General features: G+C 36.5%; 1 protein-coding gene across 1 annotated transcript; it reads left to right on the forward strand.

Moving 5' to 3' along the window:
* CENPF (centromere protein F, 350/400kDa) lies at positions 1-27346 on the forward strand (the record flags this gene model as incomplete). The annotated part of the gene is made up of 12 exons (XM_009700973.1): positions 1-175; positions 1574-1770; positions 3963-4078; positions 6166-6254; positions 9001-9268; positions 10834-11036; positions 13794-13913; positions 16765-16893; positions 18499-18621; positions 22325-22457; positions 23587-27029; positions 27300-27346. Coding segments are annotated over exons 1-12 (5021 nt in total), but the record flags the coding sequence as incomplete, so codon positions are not given.

Raw genomic sequence — 27346 nt, forward strand, 5'->3', positions numbered from 1 at the left:
ATTAAACAAGAATCCTGTCAGTATGAGCTGGGCTGTGGAGGAATGGAAAGAAGGCCTCTCTCCAAGAGTCCTTCAGAAGATTCATGAGCTGGAAAGTCAAGTAGACAAGCTTAAAAAGGAGCTTCAGCAAAGACAATTCCAGTTGGAGGCAGCTTTGGAAAGACAGAAACGGAAGGTAACGTAGGTACTGTGGTCATTTCCCTAAAATGCCAAACGCAATTATAAATGCCTCCATGCCAAACACAATTATAAAGATTTATTATCTGGTTGTTGTTAGGGGGTGGTTTAATTTTTTTTTTTTTCTTCCCACTGACTGACCAGAAAGGTAGCATAGAAATATAAACTGTTTATCTTCATATTACTTCACACTCATCATATTCTCCCTTCTGTTTAGTTCTCACTGGCTGTTAATAGAATTCCTGCCTCCTATCCATTTTGCATGACTGTCTGTCTCCAGGTGTTTACGTTTACTTTGAGGCTTTCCTATACCTCTTTATGATTAGGAAAAGAAATTACTTTGTTACACCTGTTAAAAATAGTCATAATGATTAGGCCTGTTATATAAAACACAGCGGCACAGTTGACAGCCTCTTGCTGTTTCAGCTTGCCTGCAGGTACCTAGCATCTTTTATTTAGTTTCTGTAATTCTCAGTTTTTTCCTTGTAGAGACTGTATTTTGGGATTAGATTTTTCTCTTTTTAGGGCTGTAATTTTACACCTCATCTGACTCTACTCTGTCAGCCCTCTAGCCACGAAACCAGAGACCTTGGTTGGGGTCCTGCCATGCTTCAGATCAGAAGTGACCCATTTGGTTGAATTTTGTTTTGTAGTGTTTTAATACAACTCAGAGGCAATTTACAAATGTCTTTTATCTGTTTAGGCTGCTACAACTTTATAGCAAAAAAGCGTAGTAGTTTTCTTTGAGTTTCTTCCTGTGAGTTTCCAGGTGTTATTTCAGCCATCCAGAGGAACTGCTGTGCTTCCCAAACAAAAAGAAGGGGTGTACTTGAGTAGGTGCGCTTAAAACTCTCAGAAGCGGCAGCTGATACCACTTTTCAGTCAAAAGAATAAAATTGTGCAAAGATGTAACCTGACTGTAGCATGACCCTTAGAAGCTGGAGGGGAGGAGAAGAACGTCTCTACTGCCAGGCTCTATTTCCAATTTCAAAGCCGTGACTCTTGATAATCATTGTGCATTCTTTGTTTAATGAGTCAAGATATTCTGGTTGCTAAAGTTGATAGGCTGGAAAGATAAGCGAGATGGTCAGTGAAGAATGTGGACTGGTGTGGATTATTAGTATTTAAGGATTGATGAAGATTTTTGTGAGCTTGTGTCTAGTCAATAAATAGAAATTGTTAATGTCACTGAGCTGAATTTTAGGAAATGTGTTTTTGTTCACACCCAAGAATATTTAAACAATGTGTTTATCTGAGGTTTTCAGTGCTGTCAGGATTTTGAAATACTGGGAAGAAAATAACAGGAAGTAAACTTTGTGTTATTAAAATAATAATAATGGAACAGAAGAGTAGAGAGAACTTCAGACATTTTTGAAGTGTTCTATATTCCAACTAGGTTGAAAATGAGAAAAATGAAGCTGCAATACTAAAAAGAGAGAACAAGAGATTGATGGAATTGTGTGATAGTCTTGAGATAGCAAAGCAGAAAATTTCACGTGATCTTCAAGTAAAAGAATCTCAAGTCAACATCCAATTAGGGCAGCTGAATTCCAGCCAGAAAGACATCCAAAGGCTAGAACAAGAACTGAAAAGGTGAGGACTTGCTGTATGTCTCTGACCTGTGTACAATGGTTATTTTCTCATGTTTTTCTCGTTTAATGCATCCTTCATGGTCTTTGAGTTTCTCTTCATCTCATACTTCATTTGGGTTTTGTGACCAAAATCTCAAAACATTGGCCTCTTTACATACACGCACAATATGGACTTCTACGTAAATCTGTGTGCCACTTGAAGCAGTTAGCACCTATAATTTGGGGGAATTCTGCAGTGTCATGTGAAAAGGGAGCCATTCATATTGTGATTTTGAACAACAAAAAAAAGCTAGCACAACTGAGTCACTTGGCAAATGTAACCTGCAAAGAGCTTGGAGTTGCAAGGAAAGTACATAGACTCAATCTTACAGACTGAATTGTCCATCAGTAAAATATGAGTGCTGGAAGGAGGAGGCATGAATGTCTATTGGATGGTAAGAGGAAGCTACCAAAAGCAATGGTGCTGTGACTGAATCACTGAATCCAGTTGCTTTGGTAAAGTGCGTAATTCATAATGCCTCCACTTGTAAACACTATTATTACTGAGATGGTACGTATTTACTGTCTGTAGAGGTGGAATGCAATTTAAACAATAAAAGAATCTTCTATAATGCAGATGCATTTAAAATCCTTCATCTGAGGGTGTTACACAAATGGAACAGTTGCCCATAGTGTAGTGAATGTTGTAATATGTTAAACTTGCTCTTATACTAAAGGCACCCTCCATTCTTGAATAAAAGCATTTCTGAAACTGTGTGTGCACTAATAAGGCTGAGTATTCTGCCTATGCAATAAACTGTTGTGCTAGTACTAGTAATGCAGAATTACTGTCACAGAGAGAGGTGAGTCTGTGATAACAGGTTTCTTAATGGTTTTGTTTTGGTTTTGTGTTTTTTGTGTTTTTTAATGGCCTGAAGTATGTCTGCTTCCTTTAACTTTGGGGTGGTATGTCTCACACATGTCCTAATAGAAGCGAATAAAGAAGAAGATGTGTTGGTCTTTCTGTTTTTTCCCTTTGTCCCCTGGCCACTCATTCATCCCCTTGCCTTGGGAAAATTAAACATAGTTGAAGTACTTGACTGCTGTGAGAAGATTCTAAATTTCAACAAAACAATTTATGGCATATAGAAACACCGGCTTTGTGTAAGGAGTTGCTGAGATCTGTCAAAGAAGAATCTAGTGAGATTCAACAGGGTTGATAGAACCACACTCGTATTTTCTGTATCTGCTGTCAAGTGTTGGGCCAGAGAGGTTGCGGGCTAAGGATATGCGTTCCATTTATCCATTCCTCAAATTAAGTCCAGTTTACTGAATTCTACCCTTCCCATTATATTACTTTGCATAGCTGTCCACTACAAAAGATCATCAGTTACTACATGTAGCTGGATCTTGGCAATCAGTTTCAATTTTGTATTTGGTTCCATTTTGGTTTATGCTGATAACTGATCATTTACCACATTGTAGCAACTGACAATCCACTGGGAGAGCAGTTCTTGGTGTTGTGCAGTAAAAGGAAGGGGGGAAGGGAAAGGCAAGTTGTGGAGTCGCTTATGTGATGGGCTGCTGCCTGGAACCATCGTCTTAATGTGTGCTCGCTGGGCAGGATGGAAGTTGCTGTTATCTGGTGTCTTTTGTGAGCATGAAGAGTTACAAGCTCATCCAAAGTCACTAAGATGGGTAGTCTGCTGTGGTGTTTTGGGTAGCTGTGTAAATAGTACACATGAAACATATGCTGTTGGGTGGAGCATGTTCCCTTCCATTCTCATGAGGTATGCATAGGTTTCTCAAAGTGTGCAGTATCAGAACATACAATAAAGGTGCTATGTTTCCTACCATAAAGATGCTTGCTGAAGAGTAAGAGTTTCTTATTATCAGTGTTTACAGTGATCTGGGTGTGTTTAGCTGGACTGCAGCTTCATACAGTGAGATCTGAAGCAGTTCTGATTTTCATCTACTTTGGGTTTGTTTTTTAGCTTTGACTCCTATGTAATTGATTAAATATGTTAAAACTCTAAATACAATATATTCTTCATATTTCTGCCTGAAAATTTTCAGTGGACATACCTTAACTTGATCTTTAAACTGTGTTCTTAGAATCATATAACTTATTTGTGTATTTCAGGCTCTTAAAAATAGATAATTAAACTTTTAGTTTCCATTACTAATTTCTGCCGCTGCATCTTTCTTAAACAGATACAAATGTGAGCTTGAGAGAAGTCAGCAAATATCAACTGCAGGAGACACATCATTCAGTGGCACTCCACAGAAAAGTTTTACTGCTACTTTAACACCAGTTCAAAGTCATAATGGTAAATGATTCTTTTTTTTCTTCATCTAGCACAGATAGTTAGGTTTTCCGTCTTCCAAGAAAACTGACAGAGTATTTTGAACATTCCACTTGTACTGAGTTGCCTAGTCCCCATCATATAGCTTATTATGAGAGTGTCTAATTCATAGCATCATAGGTTCCAAGTTTAAAAATTATTAGTGCAGATTGAACACTTATTGCAAATATTACATCTCTTCAGCACTACGTTGATGGACATGGGATAGTAATAGGAATATCTATCCACAGACTGCAGCAATTTTTTGGATGCCTGTTCCTAGTGTCAGCTCTTCCCTTCACGTAGTGAAGAGCCAATTTCTTCCTTCCTGTACTACTTCAACTAAAGTTCAGTCAACAGACATATGTGTCATTTCTTTAGAAAAATATTTTTTATTTAGACTATTATTGTACATGATAATCTGTGCAATTTATGCACTGTATCCATTTCAAAGCATTGCTTCTATCTTCAAATTTGTGACATGACAGAGATTTAAAACATTTGAATGAACTGGAAAAGCAAAAGGAAATTTCCTTAACTGGAGAGCTGTTCTGTAGCTAGATGCCCTTATGCTGTCTATGCTGAAAAACTTTGATGGATTCAGTATTACACAGGCTGTTTTCCTCTTTTGTTGCTGTGAACAAATGTTCTCTGAGTTTGGCATCTCAGTCTTATTCTGATGGGAAGTCTGAGATACTTTCTTGCACTCTCGTTCCTTTTGATATCTTTATACATGCCTGAAAAGGGGAACAGTAGTGGTGATGTCAAGCATTCCACTAAGCGTGGCACTCCTGAAATGAGGATTAGATTAAAATTATTTAAATAACTGTATTTAAAATGGTATTGCTGTGAAGGTTTTTTCCTTTGAAAGCTGGAGTCTTAAAGAATTTAAGATCATAGAATATCTTAAGTTGGAAGGGACCCATAAGGATGATTGAGTCCAACTCCCTGCTTCTCGCAGGACTCCCTAAAACTAAACCATATGACCGAGAGTATCACCCAGATGCTCCTTGAACTCTGGCAGGCTTGGTGCTGTGACCGCTTCCTTGGGGAGCCTGTTCCAGTGACTGACCACTCTCTCAGTGAAGAACCTTTTCTTCATGTCCAATCTGAACTTCCCTGATGCGGCTTCATTCCATTTCCTCGTGTCCGGTCCCTGGTCACCAGAGAGAGGAGATCAGCACTTCCCCCTCCACTGCCCTCCTTGAGGAAGTTGTAGCTTGTGATGAGGTTACCCCTCAGCATTCTCTTTCCCAAGCTGAACAACCAAGTGGCTTCATCCACCCCTTCCAAGTCTTGTACTCGAGTCCTTTCGCCACCTTGGTCACCCTCTGGACACACCCTAATAGTTTGATGTCATTCTTAAATTGAGGCACCCAAAACTGCATACAGTACTCAAGGTCGGGCCGCAACAGTGCGATGTAGAGAGGGACAATCACTTCCCTCAGCTGCTCGCTAGGATGCTACAAAGCATTCTAGTTGTAGAATTTTTCTGAGAGTTGGAGAATTATATACAAATTCAAGAAAAGGGAAGCAAGACTTTTGTTTTGGACTAATATGCTCCTCTTATGATTTCAGCAGAAGAATCCTAAATAAATTCTTTGTCCAATTTCTATTGCATTTGAAAGGAACTTGAGGAAAACATACAGCCTTATTTTCTAGTCATTTGTTAGTAGTATTAATGCTATTGCGCTGATGGTAGGAAAACTTAAACCAAGAAAAAAAGTAAGTATATAATGTAATACAGGTATGTTACGTATTTTTTTCAACATATGTGTATATATTCTACATATACACACGTATTTTTCAGAGAGAGATTAAAAAATAAAATTCCGATATTGGATCCTTTTAACAGTTCTGTTTTCATTCTAATGTCAAGTTCCAGATATCCCACTGGTGTATTTTTAAGGTCCTAAATTACTGAATGTATCGTATATACAGTTGTTTCTTCCTCATGATCTGACACTTCTGATAGCTGTTCATTTTTATCATTCCTGTGATACCAATAGGCTAGAGAAGTTTACCTACGTACTAAGTTAGATTTTGAAGAAGTATTCATCATGTCTTTGTAGATGCTAAGTTTGAAGAACTAGAAGAAAAATACAAGAAAGTACAAGAAAGAAAAAAGCTAGAATTAGAACTGAGAACCATCCAATTTAAGGTAAGTATCTCTTGAGAATGGTATGTGTGGTACGTAAGAAAGCAACTACTGAGTGAACTTGGAAAATGGAGTGGAAAAATAGTGAAATATACTTTAAGTGATGTAGAATATAACTTAAAAAAATAATGAACCAGTGTGTACTGCTGTTCAGAACTAATCTTGGAGAATCCAGAAAAGCTAGCATAATTGAATAGCAAAGGAAAGAAGGACATGAAAAATGAGAACACATCCTTCAAAAACTGGAAGTCTCATGTAAGCAAGGACAAGAGAAAAGTGTCAGTTTTGCCATGTTAAATGTGCTAGGATAATAAAAGAGCCTTGAAAAGATTTTGAGAAATAACTCATCTAGGAAATAAAAACTAGTAAATTTTTCAAACACGTAAGTATTGGGAACTGTATTAGGGAATCTCTGAGGCCAATAGATGACTAAGATGTGAAAGCCCTCAAGGAGAAAAAAGCCATTGCAGAAAAACTGAAATAGTTTTTTAGTTGGCTTTTACTATCTAAAGGTTTAAAAAGTTTTCTATATCAGAGCCTGCCTTTATTGGAGTTGAATCTGTGGTACAGCCTCAAATTGAAAAGTCAGAAGTAGTCTTAAAAAAGATTGATAAAATTAATAGTAATAAAAAAAATCACCAGATACAGATAATATTTACCCATGAATTGATAGGACACTGCAGTGTGGGACTGCTGAATCACTGTGATGTGCAATTTATTTCATTCTTCTCTTGACACTGGAAGGTGATAAGGATGATGCCATTTTTTAAAAAAAGCTTGCAGTGCTTATTCCTGGAAATGTAGTCTGATCAGGCCAACTTTTTGTCCTGGGCGAATTGTTAGAAACTTAAAGCAATATGTTTATTGATGCATACGTAGGTATGATGTATGGAGGAAAGATCAACCATTTATTTGTAAAGAGAAATCATGCCTCATGTATTTTCAGAGTTTTTATTTTTTTAAGAATAAATCAGAGACTGAGAGTTAAGTGTGATTCAGTATAATGTCGTTGGATATCCACAAAACACTGAAAAAGCGAAAGAATTTTGATAAGGGGGAGTTGTTCTTGTGAATTTAAAGGTAAAGATTGAGGGCAGTGTCAATAAATGGTCAGTTTTTACAGCTGGGGAATGATCAATAGTGGAGCCTGAAAAGGACTGGTAAAGAGAACTGTGCTATTCAGCATATTCATTAGTGATCTGATAAAGAGATGAATGATATGGTTGAAGAACACACAGTATTTTGCAATAATTAAGATGGTAAGTAAAATTCAGTGTATTAAAAAAGTGAAGTAGTGCATCTGGAAAACATAATGTGAAAAATGCATACTTGGTACATTCAGATTCCAAATTTAATGACATGACTCCAGGAAGCAATTTGGTAGTTATTGTGGCTAGTTCTGTGAAAAATTCAATATTGTGTTCAGCAATGAAGAAAAAGAATTTTTTAGAAAAAGAATGAAGAACTAATGCAAAAATATTCTTTGCCTATATGTAGCCAAATGGCTCTCACATCTTGAATATTCCTTCCAAATTCTGTTCATCTCATCTCCAAACAGATATGTTAGAAGTGGACGGTAGAAAGATGAGTGAGGATCAAGAGAGGAAACGGGATGGTCCCTTTCCTACTTCTCATAAGGCATAATTACAGTACCAGCTCTGCAGGCTCAGAGCGAAAACTATTTTATTACACTGTGCTGTGTTAAATGGCAGAACTCTGTCAGAGTATTGTAAAAAGATCGAAATGAAAACAGATCCAAAAAAGAAACTACATGTAAAGTATTTGAGTAAAAATTATTATTAATTCTCCTTAATTTCCTGGTCTCAAACTTTTGTCTCAAACTCTCTAAATGGCATATAAGGGGAAAGATTGCTGTATGTATGGTTAGATTTTTATGCTCTTCAGCTATAAACAAGTTACTTTACAGGATTGGACACAGCATTCTGGACTACATAGATTTCTGATCCTAGCACAGCTATTCCTGCATAAAAACATATTCTCTGGTTGGACTAAGAACTCACACTGCATATTACCTGATTTAGGGATTTAGTTTAAAAAAAAAAAAATCAAATGAGAGTAATTTGAAAATCCAGTTAAAAAATACAATAGGGGCTTTACTGTTTGAGTTTCTTTTTTTTTTCACTTGAGAAGAAGGAAAAAACACCTAGTATTTTGGCTCTGTTTAATTTTTTCTGTAGCAAGAGGTTGAAAGCTGGTACCTGGCGTATTTTATTACTGCCATTTTGGGGTATTCTATGTGTATAAGTCAAAATAAATGAGTCTGTTCAGTCTTTACCTATGTTTTTCCAGAAGAACTAAATGTGGGTCAGGTATCAGATATGTTAGTCTAGACTTCTATATTTCTTGCAACTTATTTGTGTCAGCATTTGCCTGCAAAAATGTAGGCTTTGGTTTTTTGAAAAATGTAGGAGGTAAATGATAGGATCTCTCTTGAAAAAGACAGAATGTTACTTAAAAAGGTACACAGATTGAATTACTTTTTTGGAGATCCTGGTTTGTGTTTATAAGTGTCAGCTATTCTTGGATACTTGGGCTAAAGTTACTTAATTTATATAGTATAAAAATAATTATATGAATCAGCAGTTTGCACTGGTGGATGATGTGACGTTATAAAAATGTGAAATGACCATGACCTATTATCTACTTATTAATAACTAATTATTTTGTTACATGTTGGATATGGGGCTGTATAAAGGTAGATTTTTTTTTTTTTTTTTCTTGGACGCAGAAAGAAAATCAGCCTTACCCTCAAAGCTCTTTGACTCACAGGGAGATTGCTCGGCAGCAGGCTTCCTCATCTGTGTTTTCATGGCAACAAGAAAAGACACCATCTAGAAATCAAGAAACACCTGCAAGGAGAAGTTCTACAACATCCTCTTTTCCAAGGGAAAAAGAAACAAATTCTAGTATAATATCGGAGGAGAATGAGTTTGACAACAGCTTTGCTGAGAATTGTAATTCTTCACTCATCATCCAGCTAAAAGCACAGAACCAAGGTATCTGATATATTTCTTTAAAACCTAGAGGTGATCTTCTGTATGGTTTCATGAAAGCTGGTGTGTGGATAGAAGAGAGGTACTGAAATTAGTGCTTTAGCAAGGAAAAGAGAAAGATACCTGTTGTTGCCTTTGGCAGCGAGCCCAGTTGACTGCTGGTGTGTGCGTATTTCAATGATCAGCTAGTACATAGAGATTATCCACAAGCTGTGGTATCTTTTACAGAAGAGGTGTGAGAGAGGAGTTTGTATTTTTGGGGTGCGTAGGGAACGTCATATGAAAGGAAAAATACCTTCTTCAATAATTACATTGCTCATGGAACTGCTGAGAATTGCTCATTCTCCTAAAACAGAGTTAAAAAACTTCAGGATTTCATTACATCTCACTGTTCAATTCAATTATATTACTTCCTTAATTTTGTATGACTCTTGAGATTTTTATGGCTGAGCAATACCTGTGTTAAAAATTCATTTATTGAACATGCTTAATGCATAACTGAGTTGGTCCACAATGGATGTTACTGGAAGTACAAAATGAAGTATGATGCAAAAAGTACAATGAAAAAGCAAGATATGATCTTGTATTGTGCATATTCACATGAAGAAATAGTCATTCGTGATATCTGATAACTGGAAGAGACCAAATAGTTGGTTTGTTGTGGATTTGGTGAACATTTAATTAAAATTTAATAACTTAAGCTTACTATTTGGTAGTATGCTTTTCAACTGTTTCTTGTACGACTGTTTTATAAGTTCCTGTACTCTCCAAGCTGTTTATTCAAATACCTACATGTAAAACTTCAATCTAGGTGGCATTTTCAACTTGGAAGCCATATAACTTCAGCATCAGGAAGACAGTGGGGTTTTTGGTTGTTGTGGTTTTGTTTTTTTTCCTTCTTAACAAAAAGAATTACCAGATAATAGAAATTCTGGATAACACTCCATTAGCTGACTAATGTTTTCTACTGTAAAATTATGTTGTGATTTTGGAAAGTAAACTCTTACTGATGTATGTTTTAACAGGGACAGGAAAAAGATTAAAATATAAAATACTGTATTTACAGATGACCAACAGCTGAAAAGCCTCTTGGAAGCAGAGGCTCACAGTTGCCCCAAACAAATGTTTGTAGTAGTATCCTTCCTTTTAAAAATAAAAAAATTAAAATAGATATGTCAAGTGACATGTTTCTGTGTGTTTAAAAACAACAACCAACCAATCAAAACAAACCGGCAGAGGAACAAATTGTCTTTGCCTTGGCAGTGTTTGTGCCTGACCTCTTACTTTGCTGTGTTCTCATATATTATGAACTGGAAATTATTAATTTAGAGTCAACTATCTATCAGTCTTGATAGTTTTAGTCATTGATATAGTAGTAGAAGAGAGTTTAAACTTTTGGTGTAACTTGCTGAACATTTTACAAGGTGTCTGTCTGTGTCAGGAACTTGGGTTGTTATCAAACATACTAAATATTTTAGAATGTGTAGACACTTGGAAATTTGAGTACCTGGAAGATGTGCCTTTCAAAGCAGAAAGTATCCTTAATCTTTACTGTTTTAAAAATTCAGAGTTAAATTCCACTGTTAAAGACCTAGAACAACAACTGCAAGCTGAAGAAAGAGAGAAGAAATCCTATATGAATAAACATAAAGATACTGAACTGCAGCTGGACGGAATGAAGTTGGAATTAACAGAGAAGGATGAAGTTCTGAACAAAACCAGAGATAAACTGACTCAAATGAGAACACAACTTGATCAAGCTACCACACAGGTAAAATATTGTATCACGCATCTTCTGACTGTCCTTACAATTCATTCCCAGTATTAACGTGTGTCAGTTTTCAGCCATTTTAGTAAGAACCAAGTTTCTCAGGTAAGTTTCTTGAACATTTGCTGAGGATCAAGTTTTGAGTATATGTTAGTCTGATATATGTTACCTGTAAATATGCACAAGCAGTTGCCCATTTTCAGAAGGTTCTTATACCACCTGAAGAGATACTTTTTCATCCTCAGGCAAGACTGACTGGAATTCTGAAAAATATTTTCTGATCAAGTTGCGTAGAACAACAATGACATCTGGTGGCAAGTTCAGACCTTAGGTAGACTTTGTCATGCAACTTCGTCTGAAAATCAGTATCTCTTGTTTATTCTACAGGGTATTGTGGGACATAGTCTTTGGATTGTAAATTACTTGTGTAAAATTAAAATCTAGGTAAAAATGCCATGCAAGATTGAGAATGTATGTAGTTTCTAAATGGGATTTCATGACGTAATCCTAGGGAGTTTGGATTCATAGTAAAAAACCAATAGGATAGTACAATTTGCTTAGTCAAGAATTTACAGAATGTGTTAGAACACATACATGTAAAAAAGTGAAATAGTTCAGACTCTTGCTCATAATCATGCGAAGAAGAGAATGACAGTGTTTAATATTATGTAATTCAAACTGTGGAAGATAACAAGTAAGAAGAGTTTTCTCTCTTTCTTGATTAATCAAGTTGCATTACCTTCCTAAAGTCCTTTTACACAGCATCTGACAAATCTGAAAGTAGTGCACAGATATCATAATTCCTCAAATCTTTATCTTTCCATCTATCTTGTTACTTTTTTTTTTCTACTACTGTGATTAATCCAGAGGATAGGAACAAAGATGTTTCTGTGTGTATCTTCTCAGGGTATAATAATTCTTACCCATCTTTGTCAGCAAGTTTCTACATGCTACCTAAGTATATTGGTAAACTGCAGTTTCCCACAACTCCTGTATTGGTCCTTAAAAAGTAAACCTTTGCATGTTGAGGGTTAATCAGTCTGCCTTTTGAGAGAGACAGCAACATTTGACTGTTACTAGCTCTGTGAAGAACTGGTTTAGGGAAAGTCTTGGCTTGGGAGTAAGGTAAAATATTCTTGACGTGGTCCATTGATTATGTAAAGGCACCGTCATCACAGTGAATTTGTGAGAAGATAGCTGACGCAACCTAACAGCTTAATTCCTCTGAAAAAGTCTTTCTTCTCATTTATTTGATTTCCCAAATGACCTGATTCAACTTCCTAAATGATTAGGATATTACATATTTAATTTTGCCTTGTTAATTTTCTACGAGTTTAAGAGAACTGAATCATTTTTCTGAGGAATCAGAGGCGCATTAAATCCAGCACAAGGGAAAGGGCAAGGTTAAATAGCTAGGAACATGCCTGAAAAGGACGAGGAGGAGTAGGACTGGCTGACCCCATTCGAATTGAGATGAAGCCCATCCTTGAGGTGTAGTGCAGCATCTTGTCCCAGAAGGTTCCTTTGGTCCTGCCATCTGAAAGTTGCTCCTTTCTGTTCTGTTTCTTCTTTCTCACACTGAAATTGGATCTCTGCCTATCCCCCGGGCTTGGATGTAGAACTGCATTGATAATCTGGATTTTAGTTTCCTGTCTCATAGCCTGAATTTAATTTTGGCACACCCCTTGTGCACTTCTGTGTCACTGGTACTATTCACAGACCTTGACCACATCACCTCCTCTGAGTTATCAAGTATTTTCACATCTTGTGAGGTCTGCAGCCCTGCTGCAGGCAAGTTTCCGTGTGATCTAAAGGAGCTCACGATCCGTGCAGTCTGTACCTAATAACCAGACATGCCAATACTACTACCTGCTTCTTATTTTCTTATGACACAGATGGACTATTGTTTCGCTAACTCATTAAACAGCCCTGGTTGCTGGAAAAGAATAATGTCCTGTTCATTTACCCACGGGGAAGAAACAGTATTGTACGTATTTTGCATTAACAGATTGGTTTTGGAATAAAAATGCATTTTTCTGTTCAAAGTTAGGTGGTCATTGCTTCACTCTCTTAGGTAACGTAATATTAACATAATAAACTGGATTAGATAACAAGCTGACATACTCTTAACATGGAGGTTAACCTAGAACATAGGCTACTGATGGTTTGGTGGTTTGTTTTGTGGTTTTTTTTTTGTTTTTTTTTTAATTGAAGTTTAAACTGTGGAAAACACTCTTTGGTTGTTGTAGAAGTAGACTGAGATAGTTGCCTCTTTCTTTTCCTGTCCAAATCAGTATGTGCTCAATCACACTGCAATTCAGTGGAATATCCAGTTATTTTCAGCCTAAACATGTAGTTTAGCAGTTAGTGGTCATTCTTTAGTTCATAGCAACTTGAGGTACTGAAAATATAATTTATTTTTAGCATCAGATACAGTACATTTCTTCAGAAACTCAGTGTCTTTGACAGTCTACAGATGTTCTTATTCTTTTTGTGTGTGTGTGTATACACATATGTGTGTATATATATACACACCTAACTCTATATAAAAGTGTATATATTCTCTCTGTGTATATATACCTGTATTCTCACTAACACAAGCAAGTGTGAATTAAGTAATTTGGATTGCTAAGTACCAACTAAAGTTACACTGTAGGCTATATGAACACTAGAACAATTATCTTCTTACATGAAAGCATATAAATTTAAATAAAATGTTACTTGCGTTTTTAACACTTGTGATTGATAACTAAATTGTAGGTCCAGATGATGGAGCAAAAGATGAAAAGATTGTCAGAAGAACTGAATTGCCAAAGACAAAATGCTGAGAGTGCTCGTCAGTCTTTAGAACAGAAAATAAAGGCAAAGGAATATCAACAGGTAAGGCAAGAAGAGCTTTTTAATTTTGACTTGCTGCAGAGAAGAAATCACATGCCTTATTTTGTGTATGTGCTTTTCAGTTATTTGCAGTCACGCTCAATAGAGACGTGAAAGTTGCAAAGGTAATTGAAAAACTGAAAACAAACATCCCAATAGAGGGGAGAGGCTGTTGAAGAGATGCAGAATTGTGTTAGTATTTGCTAGACAATAGAGAATATGTGTGAGAACCAACTGAGATACAAATCCATGAGAAACTAGGCTTCATTGTTTGCAGAATTACATATATGTAAGTTCAAACTTAATAACTCCATTTCTTCTGTGGAATCTGAGTTAATTTTTCATGCATCTTGCAGACAAGAAAATAATTTCTTTATGATTGTATCTATATTAGTCTAATTTTGATTCATACTCAGAAGACGGTAAAATATGAGATCAGCATTTAATTTGATGATGTCTATTTATAATATTTGGCCGTCAAATCCAATTAAAAGGCTCTGTTTTACACATTGTGGCATCGAAATTTGTGTAATACTGTAAAAATTCTGATCTGTGCGTTTTCTTCAGGGAGGGATTTTTCCCTTCTGTCAAACCTAGGTACTGGTGCTGGTCCTACTGAATTCCATCCTGTAAAGCCTTGTTGGTGTGCTCCTTATTACATTTCTGTTTCTAGAAGGCAGGTGAGATCCAGGAATGTATTTCGTGAACTTTCAGAAAGGCCTGAGGAGCTCCAGGCCTTGTTCCGAGATGGTAACACAGGCTAGTTTCAGAGTTGCACTTGCATCAGGGCATGGTTTCCAATGTTCTCTCTCAAATTTTATTTAAATGTTTCCATCTTAGCTTGAAATTGAAAAAGTGAGACTTGTATCACCTTACTTCAGACATCTGAAATCTAGGTGTCAGTCTAAGCTTGTTACTTAGGCCTCTACTTTACTCTGTAGAGACAGAGGCACCTTCAGAAGGCAGGTTATTCCAGACACCGTAGATGTGAGTCTTCACTCTGGAGCTGGATGTTTTCTTGCTGGCAATGGAAGGAGCCTCCACTCTTAGCTTAGATGTGCGTAACTAATTTTTTGACATCTAAAACTAGACGAAGCACTTCTTTTGTTTGTTTTGAGCATTCATCTAAAGAAAGAAAAGTTTTCTGCAGTTTCTGTCTTATACTGTAACATGTAGGGCTTAGGAAGCAGAGTCTTTTCAGTCCATCAGCTTTAGAAATAATTATTGGGGTGCTTTGGGAGATAAAGACATTGAATTCCTCATTTCATTAATAAGGAGTGCACTAGGGTCCGAAGGGCCTCTTTGCATGAGCTTAGGAAATGCTCCTGACCAGAGGTTTGCAGAAGAGCTCTTTGGAGCTAATGTGTACTTTACTCGGCATTAGTTACTAGTGTCGGCTACTGTGACACACAGCTGGTGTCACATCTTTCCTTTCTAAATTTTATAGAGCTTCTGTCACCTTCTTGGGTGGGAATGCAGTTGCAGACTTATCTATATTGGGTGCTATGTAGAAAAACGCTAAATTTTAGAGATATATGTATGTATGTACACACACACACGCACACACATATATATTAACATTGATCTTTGCAGGTTTTCTGTTTGTGACAGTTCCACACTCATCTATACTTTCCCTAATAAACAAGAGCTCTTTCTGTACTGGATGCCTAACTGATGTAGGGAGCGCTTGGGCCTGTTGTGTTCATTTTGCTCTCAAGCAGAATGTAAGGGGTGCTGGCATCATTTCACAGATATGACTGACTAAAATACACTGACTTGTGTGCAGGGGTTCATGCACCTGGGAGCCAGAGCCACATTGCAGAAAATGCCAGCTCTACTTCCTTCACCGTGAACATTTCCTTTCTTTTGGTGTGTTCTTGTTTGTTTTTCTTTTGGTTTTTTGTTTTGTTTTTTTTTGACTACTGACAGTATGGTACTGTGCCTTTTAGTGAAGCAACTTACCTGTATGAAGTAACTACGTCTATACTCTAAAACTAATAAGAGAAGCACAAGAACTTTATTGCCTTTTACCTTTCACAGAATCTTAGAACTTGTTAGTAGAGCATATTGCAACTTTTGCATAGCAACTGTTGCTGATAAATATCCTGGGTTTTTTCCTTCATTGCTTTTTATTACCCTCACACCTCTTATTGTTTTACATCCTAATAAACCTCTGAAATCTGTGCGGAATCACAACTATAAGGTTCAAAGGCATAGAAACAGGCCTTATGAGAAATGACAAGTACAGCTGTTTATCCTAATGGATACCTACTTGGCATGTTGTGAGATCCACACAAACTATATTGTCCTTGTACAGACTTCAGGAAGTCTGTTTTGGGAACACTATTTTCGGTGCAATTTTCATGGCTGCCCTTGGAAGATTATCTTGTTGCTCAGTTCCATGCTAGGTATTATTTTAAGACTATTTTTTAATTTTCCTAGGAAAAAAAATTGACCCTATAGTATGGTAAGTAAATAATAGCAGAGATGAATTTGTCCATTGGTAGTGTAATATAATTCTTATATGAAACTTATCTTTAAGATGAAGAATTTTAATACCATTACTTTCACTAGTTTTAGATTACCTTTTTTATTTTTCCCCTGTTCTGTGATAGAAATGTTGCTGTAATGGAGTTTTTAAGTCGATGACATAAATCAAGTTAGGGCTGTTCTTGCCCCGTGACATTTGCAGCATGCGTCAAAGTTTCTAAACTGTTGTTCGCTGTGTAAGACAAGTGTCTCTGAGCAGGCAGTATCTGCTAATGAAAATCAGTTGTTATCGCACCAGTAACCAAAACAGAGACTTGTTGCAGTTATGTGTTTATTTCTTTTCTACTGTACCACTGTTTTCTAGGAACTCTCTTGTCAGCAACGTTCCTTACAAATACTGGGTCAGCAGTGCAACCAGATAAGAAACAAACTGAATCAGGAGCTACAGCAAGCCAAAAATGACTTCAACGCTCTGCAGGCAGAATTTGGCCAAGTAGGCTTTTTTTTATACTAAAATCTTCTTCTAGAGCTGGTATTTAGTTATCTCAGCAGTACTGCCTTAATTTAATTATACATAAAGCAAAAAATAATTAATGTAGGGACTTGTATTAATGTCTTGTACAGTTTGTATTAGCTGTGTTGTATTGGCCATTTCCCACTGGAATACTATGTATTTAAATGTGAATTACAGGCTTTTAAAATTTGGGGCTAGTCTACTTCCCATAGGGAAGGAAATGTGAATGCAGAGCAGTGCAGCAAAAATAAATCTGTTAGAGAGGAGTGGCTAAGGCTGATCACAAGACACTTAGATATAAAACTTGCAGAGGTGCAGTTTGATAGAGCTAAACTGATCAATGAGTAGTTGCCCTTTGGAACAACAGTCCCATTTCACACACTCTGGCCATGCACTCCTGGCACTTCTTTTCTAGCAGTGCTACCCCTCACATGACCCTGCAGAGAGCTGATTCGGGAGCTAAAACAGCAAAGAAAAAATTATATATAAATTAGCATATGTGTACACAGGCACAAGTGTTTGCTACCAGTTTAACTCCCTGAACTGGTTCTTCACACAATCAGATGAATGTCAGGGCTTGTGTAAGGAATAACATCAGTACAAAGGAGGTCTTCCACAGCTTTGGCAGCAACTAGCTATTAGAAGACACTGGTTGTCACAAAACCACAATTTTAAGGAGGTTAGAAAGCAGCACAAGCCTAAAGAGTGGGTGACCGGAAAAGAGGAATGTTTAAAAACCTCAAAAATTTCTTGAGAGCAGCTCTAAAGCAGCAGAGCTAACTGAATTTCTGAAAAGGGCCACAGATTTTTGAAAGTTACATTGAGAAGCCCCATTAGCAGGCAGGCTAAACCGAAACAGCATTTCTAAAACTGACAACAGCTTTCTTGCAGGCTTGTTTTGTTTTAGAAATAGAGCCATGGGAATACATTCAGTCAAACGTTTTCAGTGGAGTTTTCTTTATATGTATGTTCTTTCGTATATGCTTACTGAAGAAACTGATTTCACAAAGAGAAAAATAGGTGTCCTTTAGTTCTTTCTCCAAGAAAGCTAATTTATTACCTAATGACCTCAGAATAGACTTTTTCCCCCTCAACCCCATTTTTTTGACCTGATAATAGCATTTCCTTCCTTTTTAATCTCGAGCATTATAGGACTATTTGGAAAGAACTAAACCTGCTCAGTTTTCATAAAATCTGTGTCAATGGAGCAATAAGTGCGGTTATGATCCTAACTTTCTGATTCTCATAGCTTATCAAAAAGGCTATTGCATTTCCAATCTCATTTGTATCCTACAGATATCTTTGTGGTGATGTAGCTGCAAGTTGGATGTATTCATCCAATTTCACACAGTCTAGAAATACATACGTTTTAGAGACATACCATCTTTCTGGTCAGAGGCAAAGGAGCGAAAAGGCATGAAGCAGCTATTTTCTAAACCTCTGTAAAGCAACCTTAGGTTCATGGTGAAATAAAATAATGTGGTTTTATTTTGTAACAGAATGTTGGCGTTCAAGAACAGGAACTTAAAAAAAAAAAGTTATATGTGCTTGTGAATACAATGTCAATTTTCAACATTCTTACAGATAACAGCAGTGAAACAACGCTTGGAACATGATACCACTGATCTCACCCAGAAGCTGTGCAGAGCAGAGCAGGCTTTATTAGCAGCCCAGGCTAAGGAAACTGATTTGACAAGAAGCTTTGAGGTAACCAATGCAGAATAATGATTAATGGAATTAAGAGCATAAATTGGCAATCTGTAAACATTAATACTGTTGAGCATTTACTCACATAGCATATTTTCCCATAACCAATCTTTAAACACTCTTATGGATTATCTTAACGTATCTTGGTTGTACCTGCAAAATGAGGTCTTCACTAACATCGTGTAGATTAATGCAACTTGTGGAATTGGCTGCGTGGTTAGGATTCATTGCTGTAATCCTTCTGATATGATTCTAGTTCATGTTGGACTTCTCTCTTATCAAAAATAGGTTTTTGTTTCAAGAGATTCTTGCTTTTGATTCTGAAATAAAAATGTATCGATACTTGTCTGATTTTAAAAGTGAATTCTAGAAGCATTGACTACTGCTTCGATGCGCACTGCCAAACTCAGCGATTTTGTACAAAGGCTTACTATATCCTCTTTAAAAAAAAAAGGCATTTTTCTTAGAAGAAACACAGTCCAACAAATATACGCTGCTGTAAAAACTTCCCCTAAATAAAGATAAATTCAGAGAAATCTTTGGATGCTGCCGTACTACCTCATGTTCACACATGCAGAAATATTTTTCAGTTTAATGTCTCCTTTGTCTTCTCAGTTATATGGTTTTGCTTTGGTGGCAGTTAGAGCAGCTAAACTAGAAATTGTTACAGTTATGCCACTAAAAACCTCTCAATGCAAATTTTCTCCTTTATTTGGAGAATCAAAAGTAGAAGAAGAGAGTGCTTAATACCGATGTAATCCTTGTCACAGTTTGTTTTATTTAAACACTCTTATTTTGGTTTCTTGCCTGTTGTTATGAGCAGATATAAAATAATCTGGTATGATTTCTGCCAAAAAATTTACCCGTCAAAATTCTATGAACAAATTCAAAGTAAAATAATGGGTTTTGTTCAGATCAGTACAAATGTTGGTACAACTTTAGGATATTGTGAAAGTTTAGGTACATCCATGCTGGTGGATTACAATGTCTGGGAACATTCCCAGCTATTGGAATGTGACTATTTATACTGTTAATTGTTAGAACAGTGCTTCACATGGCTTTGGCCCAGCTGACTAGCACTCTTTCATACAATTCCCAGGCACAGTTTGGGAGTTCACAGGAGCCTGGGACCATTCTCAGCAAGTAGTTTGGTTAGAGCTGGCTTTAGTGGTACATATATGGGCTGTTCCATGCCGCTTGGCCTGGATACCAGATAGTGGTCCTCAAAACCTATTTAGTAAATAAAGGTAACTGGTGCCTTCCAGTGATAAGGCTAATCAAGATTATTTTTGTTCCTCCAATGTATCCCAGAGGAGGAAAGCCTCTATCAAACTTCTACACATTTTTAATGTAATGTTTCATAATTTTAGACAAAAAAAAAAGATAGCTGTTATCAGATATTGTGGGCTCATGCCTTTTCTGGCTTTGAATTATGGAGTGAGGTTAGATACAGTTTTTTGAGATCCCATTGTCAGAGAGCATCTAATTTGTGAAAACACCTTTTTTTGCTGCAAATTCCTGGGTGCGCTTCATTTTATCTACCAGTCTTGTACCAGTCTTACAAGGCTGTAACTATAGTCAGATTTTTTTTTTCTTCATATTTGTTTGTCTTGGTCAGACAATTGAACAACTGGTGACAGTGATGTTGTATTAGAACATGACCAATAATTTATAAAGAAGCTTAGTCTGGGGGAGGTTGTAATATTTTTAAGAAATTGGTAACATTACAGTTCTCTATCTTAAGGCTCGCACATGAGGAATCATGGTATATATTAGCAGAACTTAGGGCATGGTTTGTATTCTTCATTCTCATAACACAAAAAATTACATCAAACTGTTTCAAAGTCTTGGAGGCTTTGTTGACAGCAGACTTTGTTTATAGCAAAAGAAAACGTGAGTGAGATTGCTGTTCCTTTTCCTTTATTAAAGGGAAATTGTTGTGCTCTTACACTAATGGTCTAACTACCCAGTGGAGAATACAGTCGTTTTCAGCTGGTTAGTCCACTGCTGTGTTTAGTCCTTACTGTATAATAAGACTGGTGTTCCAAAAAAGTGTCAAAACAGATACACTTGTGAGACATACAGGATATGCTTAGCCTAAGGACTACTAAGCTTTGCAATGGTGGTGATATCTCAATAGCTTAGCAGTTCTGGCATCTTAGCATATGGTTTACATTTTGATGGTGCAAGCAAGCCCATAGCTATTCTTGGAAAAACTGGTCAGTCAGTCCCCAAACTGCTTGTAAGCCTGCCCAGTGAAGAGTTTCTCCAGAATGATAGTACTACCTGTATATAGGTTCTGGAGTTTGCTTTGCTTTGGTTTTTGCTTTCTCAAGGGACAATTGCAGAATAGCTAACTTGAGTAATACAACGTACAAGTAGAATTGATAAATGGATTGAAACCAAATTGATTCTTTTGCTTATAGCTTTGGAAAGTATAAATGGCTAGTTACTGTCAGATACTCAACCCATTAAATTATGGGTTCCTGGGTTTTGCTGAGTGCTGCTTATTGGGAATGTTTGCACTAAATCAAAATAATTGGACCTTTCAGCCATTTCAATTCCTTAAACTTGTTTGTGTTTTTTTCTGTAGATCACCCTAGATTTTCTAATGAATGGGCTTGTTTAGTTTGTGTACTTGTATGGCATCTGCATATGGCACTTTGAATGCAAGAAGTTTGGACACTGGTACTTCTTTGAAAAGTTATTGTGAAGATTTCTAGTAAACTTTCTTCATTGAAACTTATGTGACTAGATTATTTTTTTTTAAACTGTGGGTAGAGAAGGCTTTGAGTAGAAAGGAAGGTAACTGTTAGTGACATTGACAATTATAATCATGTTCTGAGGGTGATTTATTTATGTTGTTGCAAAAACAAGCCTGCCATACCAGCAAGCTTTTAATTTTTTTCATCCACACCTTTCAGTTTTTTGGGCTTGGCTTTTGTGAATTGCTGCCCATCTGCTAGTAGTAAGTGGATGAATAATTGATGGCCTGTTTCCAATTGGACCATGCGAGTTTCATGCCATCTGTTGTTCAGCAGCACAGGAGTTTGGAGAAAAAGGATTAGTTTCCTTAAAAGAACTTTTATTTGACTTCCTAGATGCAATGTAGCTACGTAGGTTTTTTTTGTGGTTTTTTTTGGGGGGAGTTGTTTTGTTTTTTAAACTAGATTTATTTGGAAGAAATTACTCTTAATGGCAAAACAATCCTCTGAAAGAGTAAGCACTTCCAAATAAAATTTGACCAGTGTTGCCACGATGAGGATGATCAGTGGAAAGAGACCTTGTCTCTACATGAGATGATAGGTGAAATCTGATCTGTAAATTTCTTGTTAATTTTGATGTCATTGCAGGGATTTGTTTCCTTTGTTGCTTTGGGAAAGTACCCTAACTTCATGACTCAGATTTTGTAGGATATGTCCTGTCCTGTCTCAGTCTGTTTGGGGCAGGTCGTGTGAAGCTGTTTGCTCTATGCAAACAGAGGGCATGCTAACTACGTCAGCAGGTAGCATCTCTCAGATGCTGTCAACTAATTAAGAACAGTTCAGCTTATGTTCCCAAGCAGTGCTTAGAAACCCAGGTATAGCTTCCCAAAGACATAATAGGACCTAATGGAATGTCTCTCTTTTGATTTAAGTGGACAGAATTCTTTGATCTTCTTGGCAATTCATGTGAAATATGGGCTAATTTTGTTTTGTTTTAGGAAGTGAAGCAGGAGAAAAACCATCTTGACTGTCAACTTGAAAAAAAATTGCAAGAGATCCGCCAGCTCGAAGAACTGAATACGATCAAGCAATCTCTAAAGCAGAGTCAGAATTTTGCAGAAGAGATGAAAAGTGAGTTATGTATTTAAATTTGCAGAACTTCTGTTCCATGTTTAATGATGTATGTTTCCTGAAATCCTGTAAATTTAATTGTGAATTAAGTAAAAACATTTCCACTGTGGGATATGATTAGTGTTTTTAACCAACATTGAGTTTGTCCTAAATGGAAATTAATTTTTGTCTATGAATATGTACAGTTCCTGAAGATACACAATTTTGAAATTAATAGAACTGTACTGAATTTATCAGCAAACTGAATTTCGTAGAATCTACTTAGACCAGGAAACTTCTGTTTTGTAATTCTTCTGTGTTTCACAGAGTTTAAAAACAAAACAAAAGGTAGGAAAATGTTATGTAACCACCCATAGTTGACTCTTGCTTGCAGTGTTTGTTTCTAATTGAGAACACAGGTTTTCAGGAATTGAGTTGAAATATACCTTGTAGTTCTGGATCTGGCTGAAAAAGGGAGATAGATTCCCATTTGTTTCTGTGCATCCAGTTTGTGTCTGTGCATCTGTCAAGCTTCACATAAGATTTCAAGATGAAGCTTTTGAATTTGATTCTGTCCTCCTTAAAATTAATGACCAAACTTTCAATTATCTTTCAACTGATGATTTGGTTTTTATCCTTGGTGGTTCTTAGTCTGTTCCTATCCAGGCAGGGAAACAATTATGACAATTTGGAAAATGACTGTGTAGAATTAGACATTCTTTAGCAGAAACAGAGTATAAGACTGACCTACAAGAAGGTCAGATACTGGAATGAGACTTGTCCTGTTATTAAAAAAAAAAAAAAGGCAGTGCTACTTTATATTAAAAAAATTGGTGAAAATGAGACACAGAAACAGCAGGTAGTTACACCTGAGAAGTAAGGACTGACCAGCTTGGAGTGCAGACTTGTATCAAACTGCAGGGTGGAAACTTGACAATGTCTATGAATATGTAGTGTCCGATAGCCTAAGGTGATATAAACATTCCTTTATCCAGTGATACAACTAGAAAGTAATGCTTCACACTAGAATGAGAATTGAAAATAGTGAAATTAAATAGTAATAATATTTCATTTTGAAAATTGTCAGTAGAATTGTCAGTAGAATTGTCCATATTGGAAGGCAAAGATTTCATGGTGTTTTATTTTACAGGTAAGAATACTTTTCAGGAAGCGGAGTTGAAGTTACTGGAAGAGAAACTTAAAAAGCAAGAGAGCCCCCTTTTGCTAGAGAAGCTGAAAATAGCTTTAGCTGACATAGAAAAGCAACAAGATTCTACCCAAGACCTGCTCAGGGAAAAAGATAATCATATTAAAGAACAAAACTGTAAAATAACTAAAATGGAGGAAGAATCAGAAGCTTTGCAGAGGCTCCTTGAATTCAAGCAGAGAGAATGTGAAGAATTGCAAAAAGAGGCTATTGCTTTTTCTCAATGGAAAAATGAAAACGATCATCTTATAAATAAACTTAAGTCTGAAAAGGAAGGTATGCTGACTTATATTAAGGACTTGGAGAGTTCCCTTCAAAGTCAGCAAATCAAAAATCATGAGCATAGTGAGAAACTCAGAATGGTGGAAACTGAAAATGACAGGAAAAACACAGAGATTAGAGAACTTAAAGACATGCTGGACTGTAAAAATGCAGAATTAGAGCAACAAAAAAAAGCTTTTGACGAACTTTGGCAGAAAGCAGAATTTTCTGATAAAAAGTACTGTAAAGAGAGAGAAAATATGTCCTGTAAAATATTCCAGCTTACCAACCAAGCTGGTGAGCTAGAAGAAAAGTTACAGTTAGCAGCAAGTGAAAGACTGCAAAGGGAGCAATGTTATCGTGACCTGCTTGATGAATATGAAAAAATCTGTCTTGTAAAAGCAAAAGATACTTCAGAAATGACGGAAGATGGAGAAATTAACTTACAAAGTGGTGAAGATAAAACTGGTTTAGATAGTAGGCAACTTGCAGCAAATAACTCTATTGCTGAGGATCAAGGATGTTCAGGAGTTCTTCTAGAGGAAGGAAAAACTAAGGATCTGGCCCTTTTACAAGATCAGATCTCTTCTCTTGAGACTTTCTTAGGGACTCAAAAGCAGCTAAATTCAAATCAGCAGCAGCAGTATGAAGACTTAGTGCAAATAAAAGGTGAAACAGAAGAAAGATTATTTAGTGTAGAACAGATGCATGAAAGCTTTGTGACAGAAACTAAACAGCACATTAGTAACTTGCAAGCAGATATTTCAGCATATCAGAAATTAGTTGAAAAAACTTTAGCTCTTCTTGAGGAAAAGGACATGCAACTGCAAACTCTAAATGAAAGATTAGAGAACCAACAAACTGAGCTTCAGGATTTAAAGATCAATAATAAATTGCTTGAGGATTCAGTAAGGCAACTGAAGCTTATGTCTGGAACATGGGATTCAGGGAAGAAGGACATGTCTTCAATTATTTCCTCATATAGCAAAAAAATGGAGGAGCTTACTGAAGAAAATGCAGCCCTTAAGGATTTAAGCAGAGCTTTAGAGGAAGAGCAAATAACTTTACTGGAAGTGAATAAAAATATTTCTGATAGTTTAAAGCAAAAAGAAGAAATAATTTCTGAAATGTCCGGAAAACACAAGGAGGAAAGACAACTTATTGAATCAAGAACTGAAGAAATCAAAGCAGAGCTTAAAGTTTTGCAAGCAAAGTATAAATTGATGGAAGAAGAAAATGCAGATGTGATGGGCATTCTGAGAGAGCAGACAATTAAATTTGAGGAAAAGAAAGCAAAATTAGAACAAGAGAAACAGATATTTAGTGAGACTAAAAATACCTTATGTAAACTAATAGCCTCAGAAGAAATAAAAAAGGATTTGGTTCAAGAACTTCAGCAACTGCAGTCAGAATGTTCTGATATCCAACAAGTGCCTTCTACAGAGCTTGACTCTTTAAGACAGGAAATGTTAAATGTCAGGGCAACACAAAATACAATGCAAGAGAAATGTGATACCATATGTCAGGACAAGGAGCAATTGAGGAAGGAACTAGAAACAAAAAGTGAACCTCTAATGTGTGATGTTAGTTGTGAACAGAGACTCCATTCAGAACAGTTGAGGAAGTCCATGGAAGACAAGAATGCTGAGCTGAATAAATACCAAGTTAAACTTGAACTTCTTCAAATGGATTTTGAGGACAGAGAACTCGCCCTAGAGAACTACAGATTAGAAGTGATGCAACTGAAGACTGCTTTAAAAGGCATGGAAGTAGAACTTGAGAGAAATGAGAGAGAGAAAGAGAGACTGCAGCAAGAACTACTGTCTGTTAAAGAACTGAAAACTTCAGATTCTCTGCTTACAGTATTAGAAGATGGCCACTCATTGGAGTGTAATTATGATAGTGTTTCCCAGAATTGTGACAAAATAGGAATGGATGAAAGTTATTCATTGATCTTGCTGGTGTCCTCTTTGCAGGTAATGATAAACAATCTCAGCGAGCTCGACAAAATGTGCGAGAGGTTGCAGAGTGAGAACATTGTATTAGCCTCTGGATTTAAAGACTCAAAACCCAATGACATCAAAGGTATTAATGAAGTGGTAGAGGAGAAAGAGAACATAATGAATGCAGATAAAAATTTAAAAGTGGAGAAAGCTGTTTTCCCCTTTGCACTTATGGATCAAAATGATAATAATGATCTGAGAAGATATTTTGGTAATAAGGAAATGTCCTTCAGACTTAAAGAATGCGATACTGGACACAGTTCTGACATCAAAGATTTAAAATTGTCCAGCAAAGAAATTAAAATACACTTTACTGAAATAAGAGAGAAGCTTTTGTCTTTCCAGAATGAACATATAAAATTATATGAACAACACTGCAACTCAAAAATATCAGAGCTACAGTCTTATATTGAAATATTGAAGGCAGAAAATTCTGCGTTGTCGACAAGTCTGAGCAATGCTCATATAGATTCTGTAAGAGTACCACTATCACATAGCCAAAATGACATGCTGTATAAATTAGATGAAATTAAGTCCACAGTTTCTTCCTCAGATCCTTTTGAAAGTCCCTGTTCTATAGAAGTAAGTGAGGTAGTTGATTCTTGTAACAGTGGTACACACAAATGGATGGAGGAAATGAATCAGCCGGACAGTTCTGCAGAAATAATTCCAGAAGGTGCAACAAAAGTTCTGGTCAAAAATTGTCGTCATGATCAGAGATTGGACTCTGTTACAGAGCCCAGGAATATTACTCCTAGAAGGTCTAACCTTGAGAGTAGAATCGAAGAACTTCAGATGCTGTGTCAGACACATGAGAAGGCCATCAAGATGCTCAAAGACCAATTTCACATTCAAGACAATATGAAAAATGAGGAAACACAAGAGCTGAAGAAAGTTATACTTTCTGAAAGAAAAGAAATAGATCATCTCAAACAGCAAAATCTATCTGACAAGGAAGAATGGCAGCAGAAACTGAATAACGTGACTGTAGAGATGGAGTGCAAACTGGCAGCAGAAGGAAAAGAAACTGAGAATCTGTCTTTGGAACTGGAAGCAGCAAGACTCCAACTACAAGTTCTTGATTTAAATTCTCATTCACTGCTGTGCACGGATATTAAAAATGTAAGTGTAAGTAGTTGCTGTTATGCAAATCAGTTTTATGTAAACCCTTTGATTTATGGTAAGCCAAATTCAAATTTTGAAATGACATGTATTTAAAATTGTGTCCTACAGAAGCAGTACTGTTCTTTAGAGAAAGCAGAAAAATAATCCATACGTTGAGTTCTGGTTTATGCATTACAGGAATCATGAGAAATAACAAATGATGACAAAACCAACAAGTTTAGTCTGTTAGAGTTGTGTAATAATCTGTGCTACTTGTTTTTTCTTCAGGCCTATGTCAGTGTGGATTCTGCTGTGTTAGTGGGGATGCATGCGCT

This window comes from Cariama cristata, unplaced genomic scaffold, assembly GCF_000690535.1.
Source record: "Cariama cristata isolate BGI_N322 unplaced genomic scaffold, ASM69053v1 Scaffold35435, whole genome shotgun sequence".
NCBI classification, from domain to species: Eukaryota; Metazoa; Chordata; class Aves; order Cariamiformes; family Cariamidae; genus Cariama; species Cariama cristata.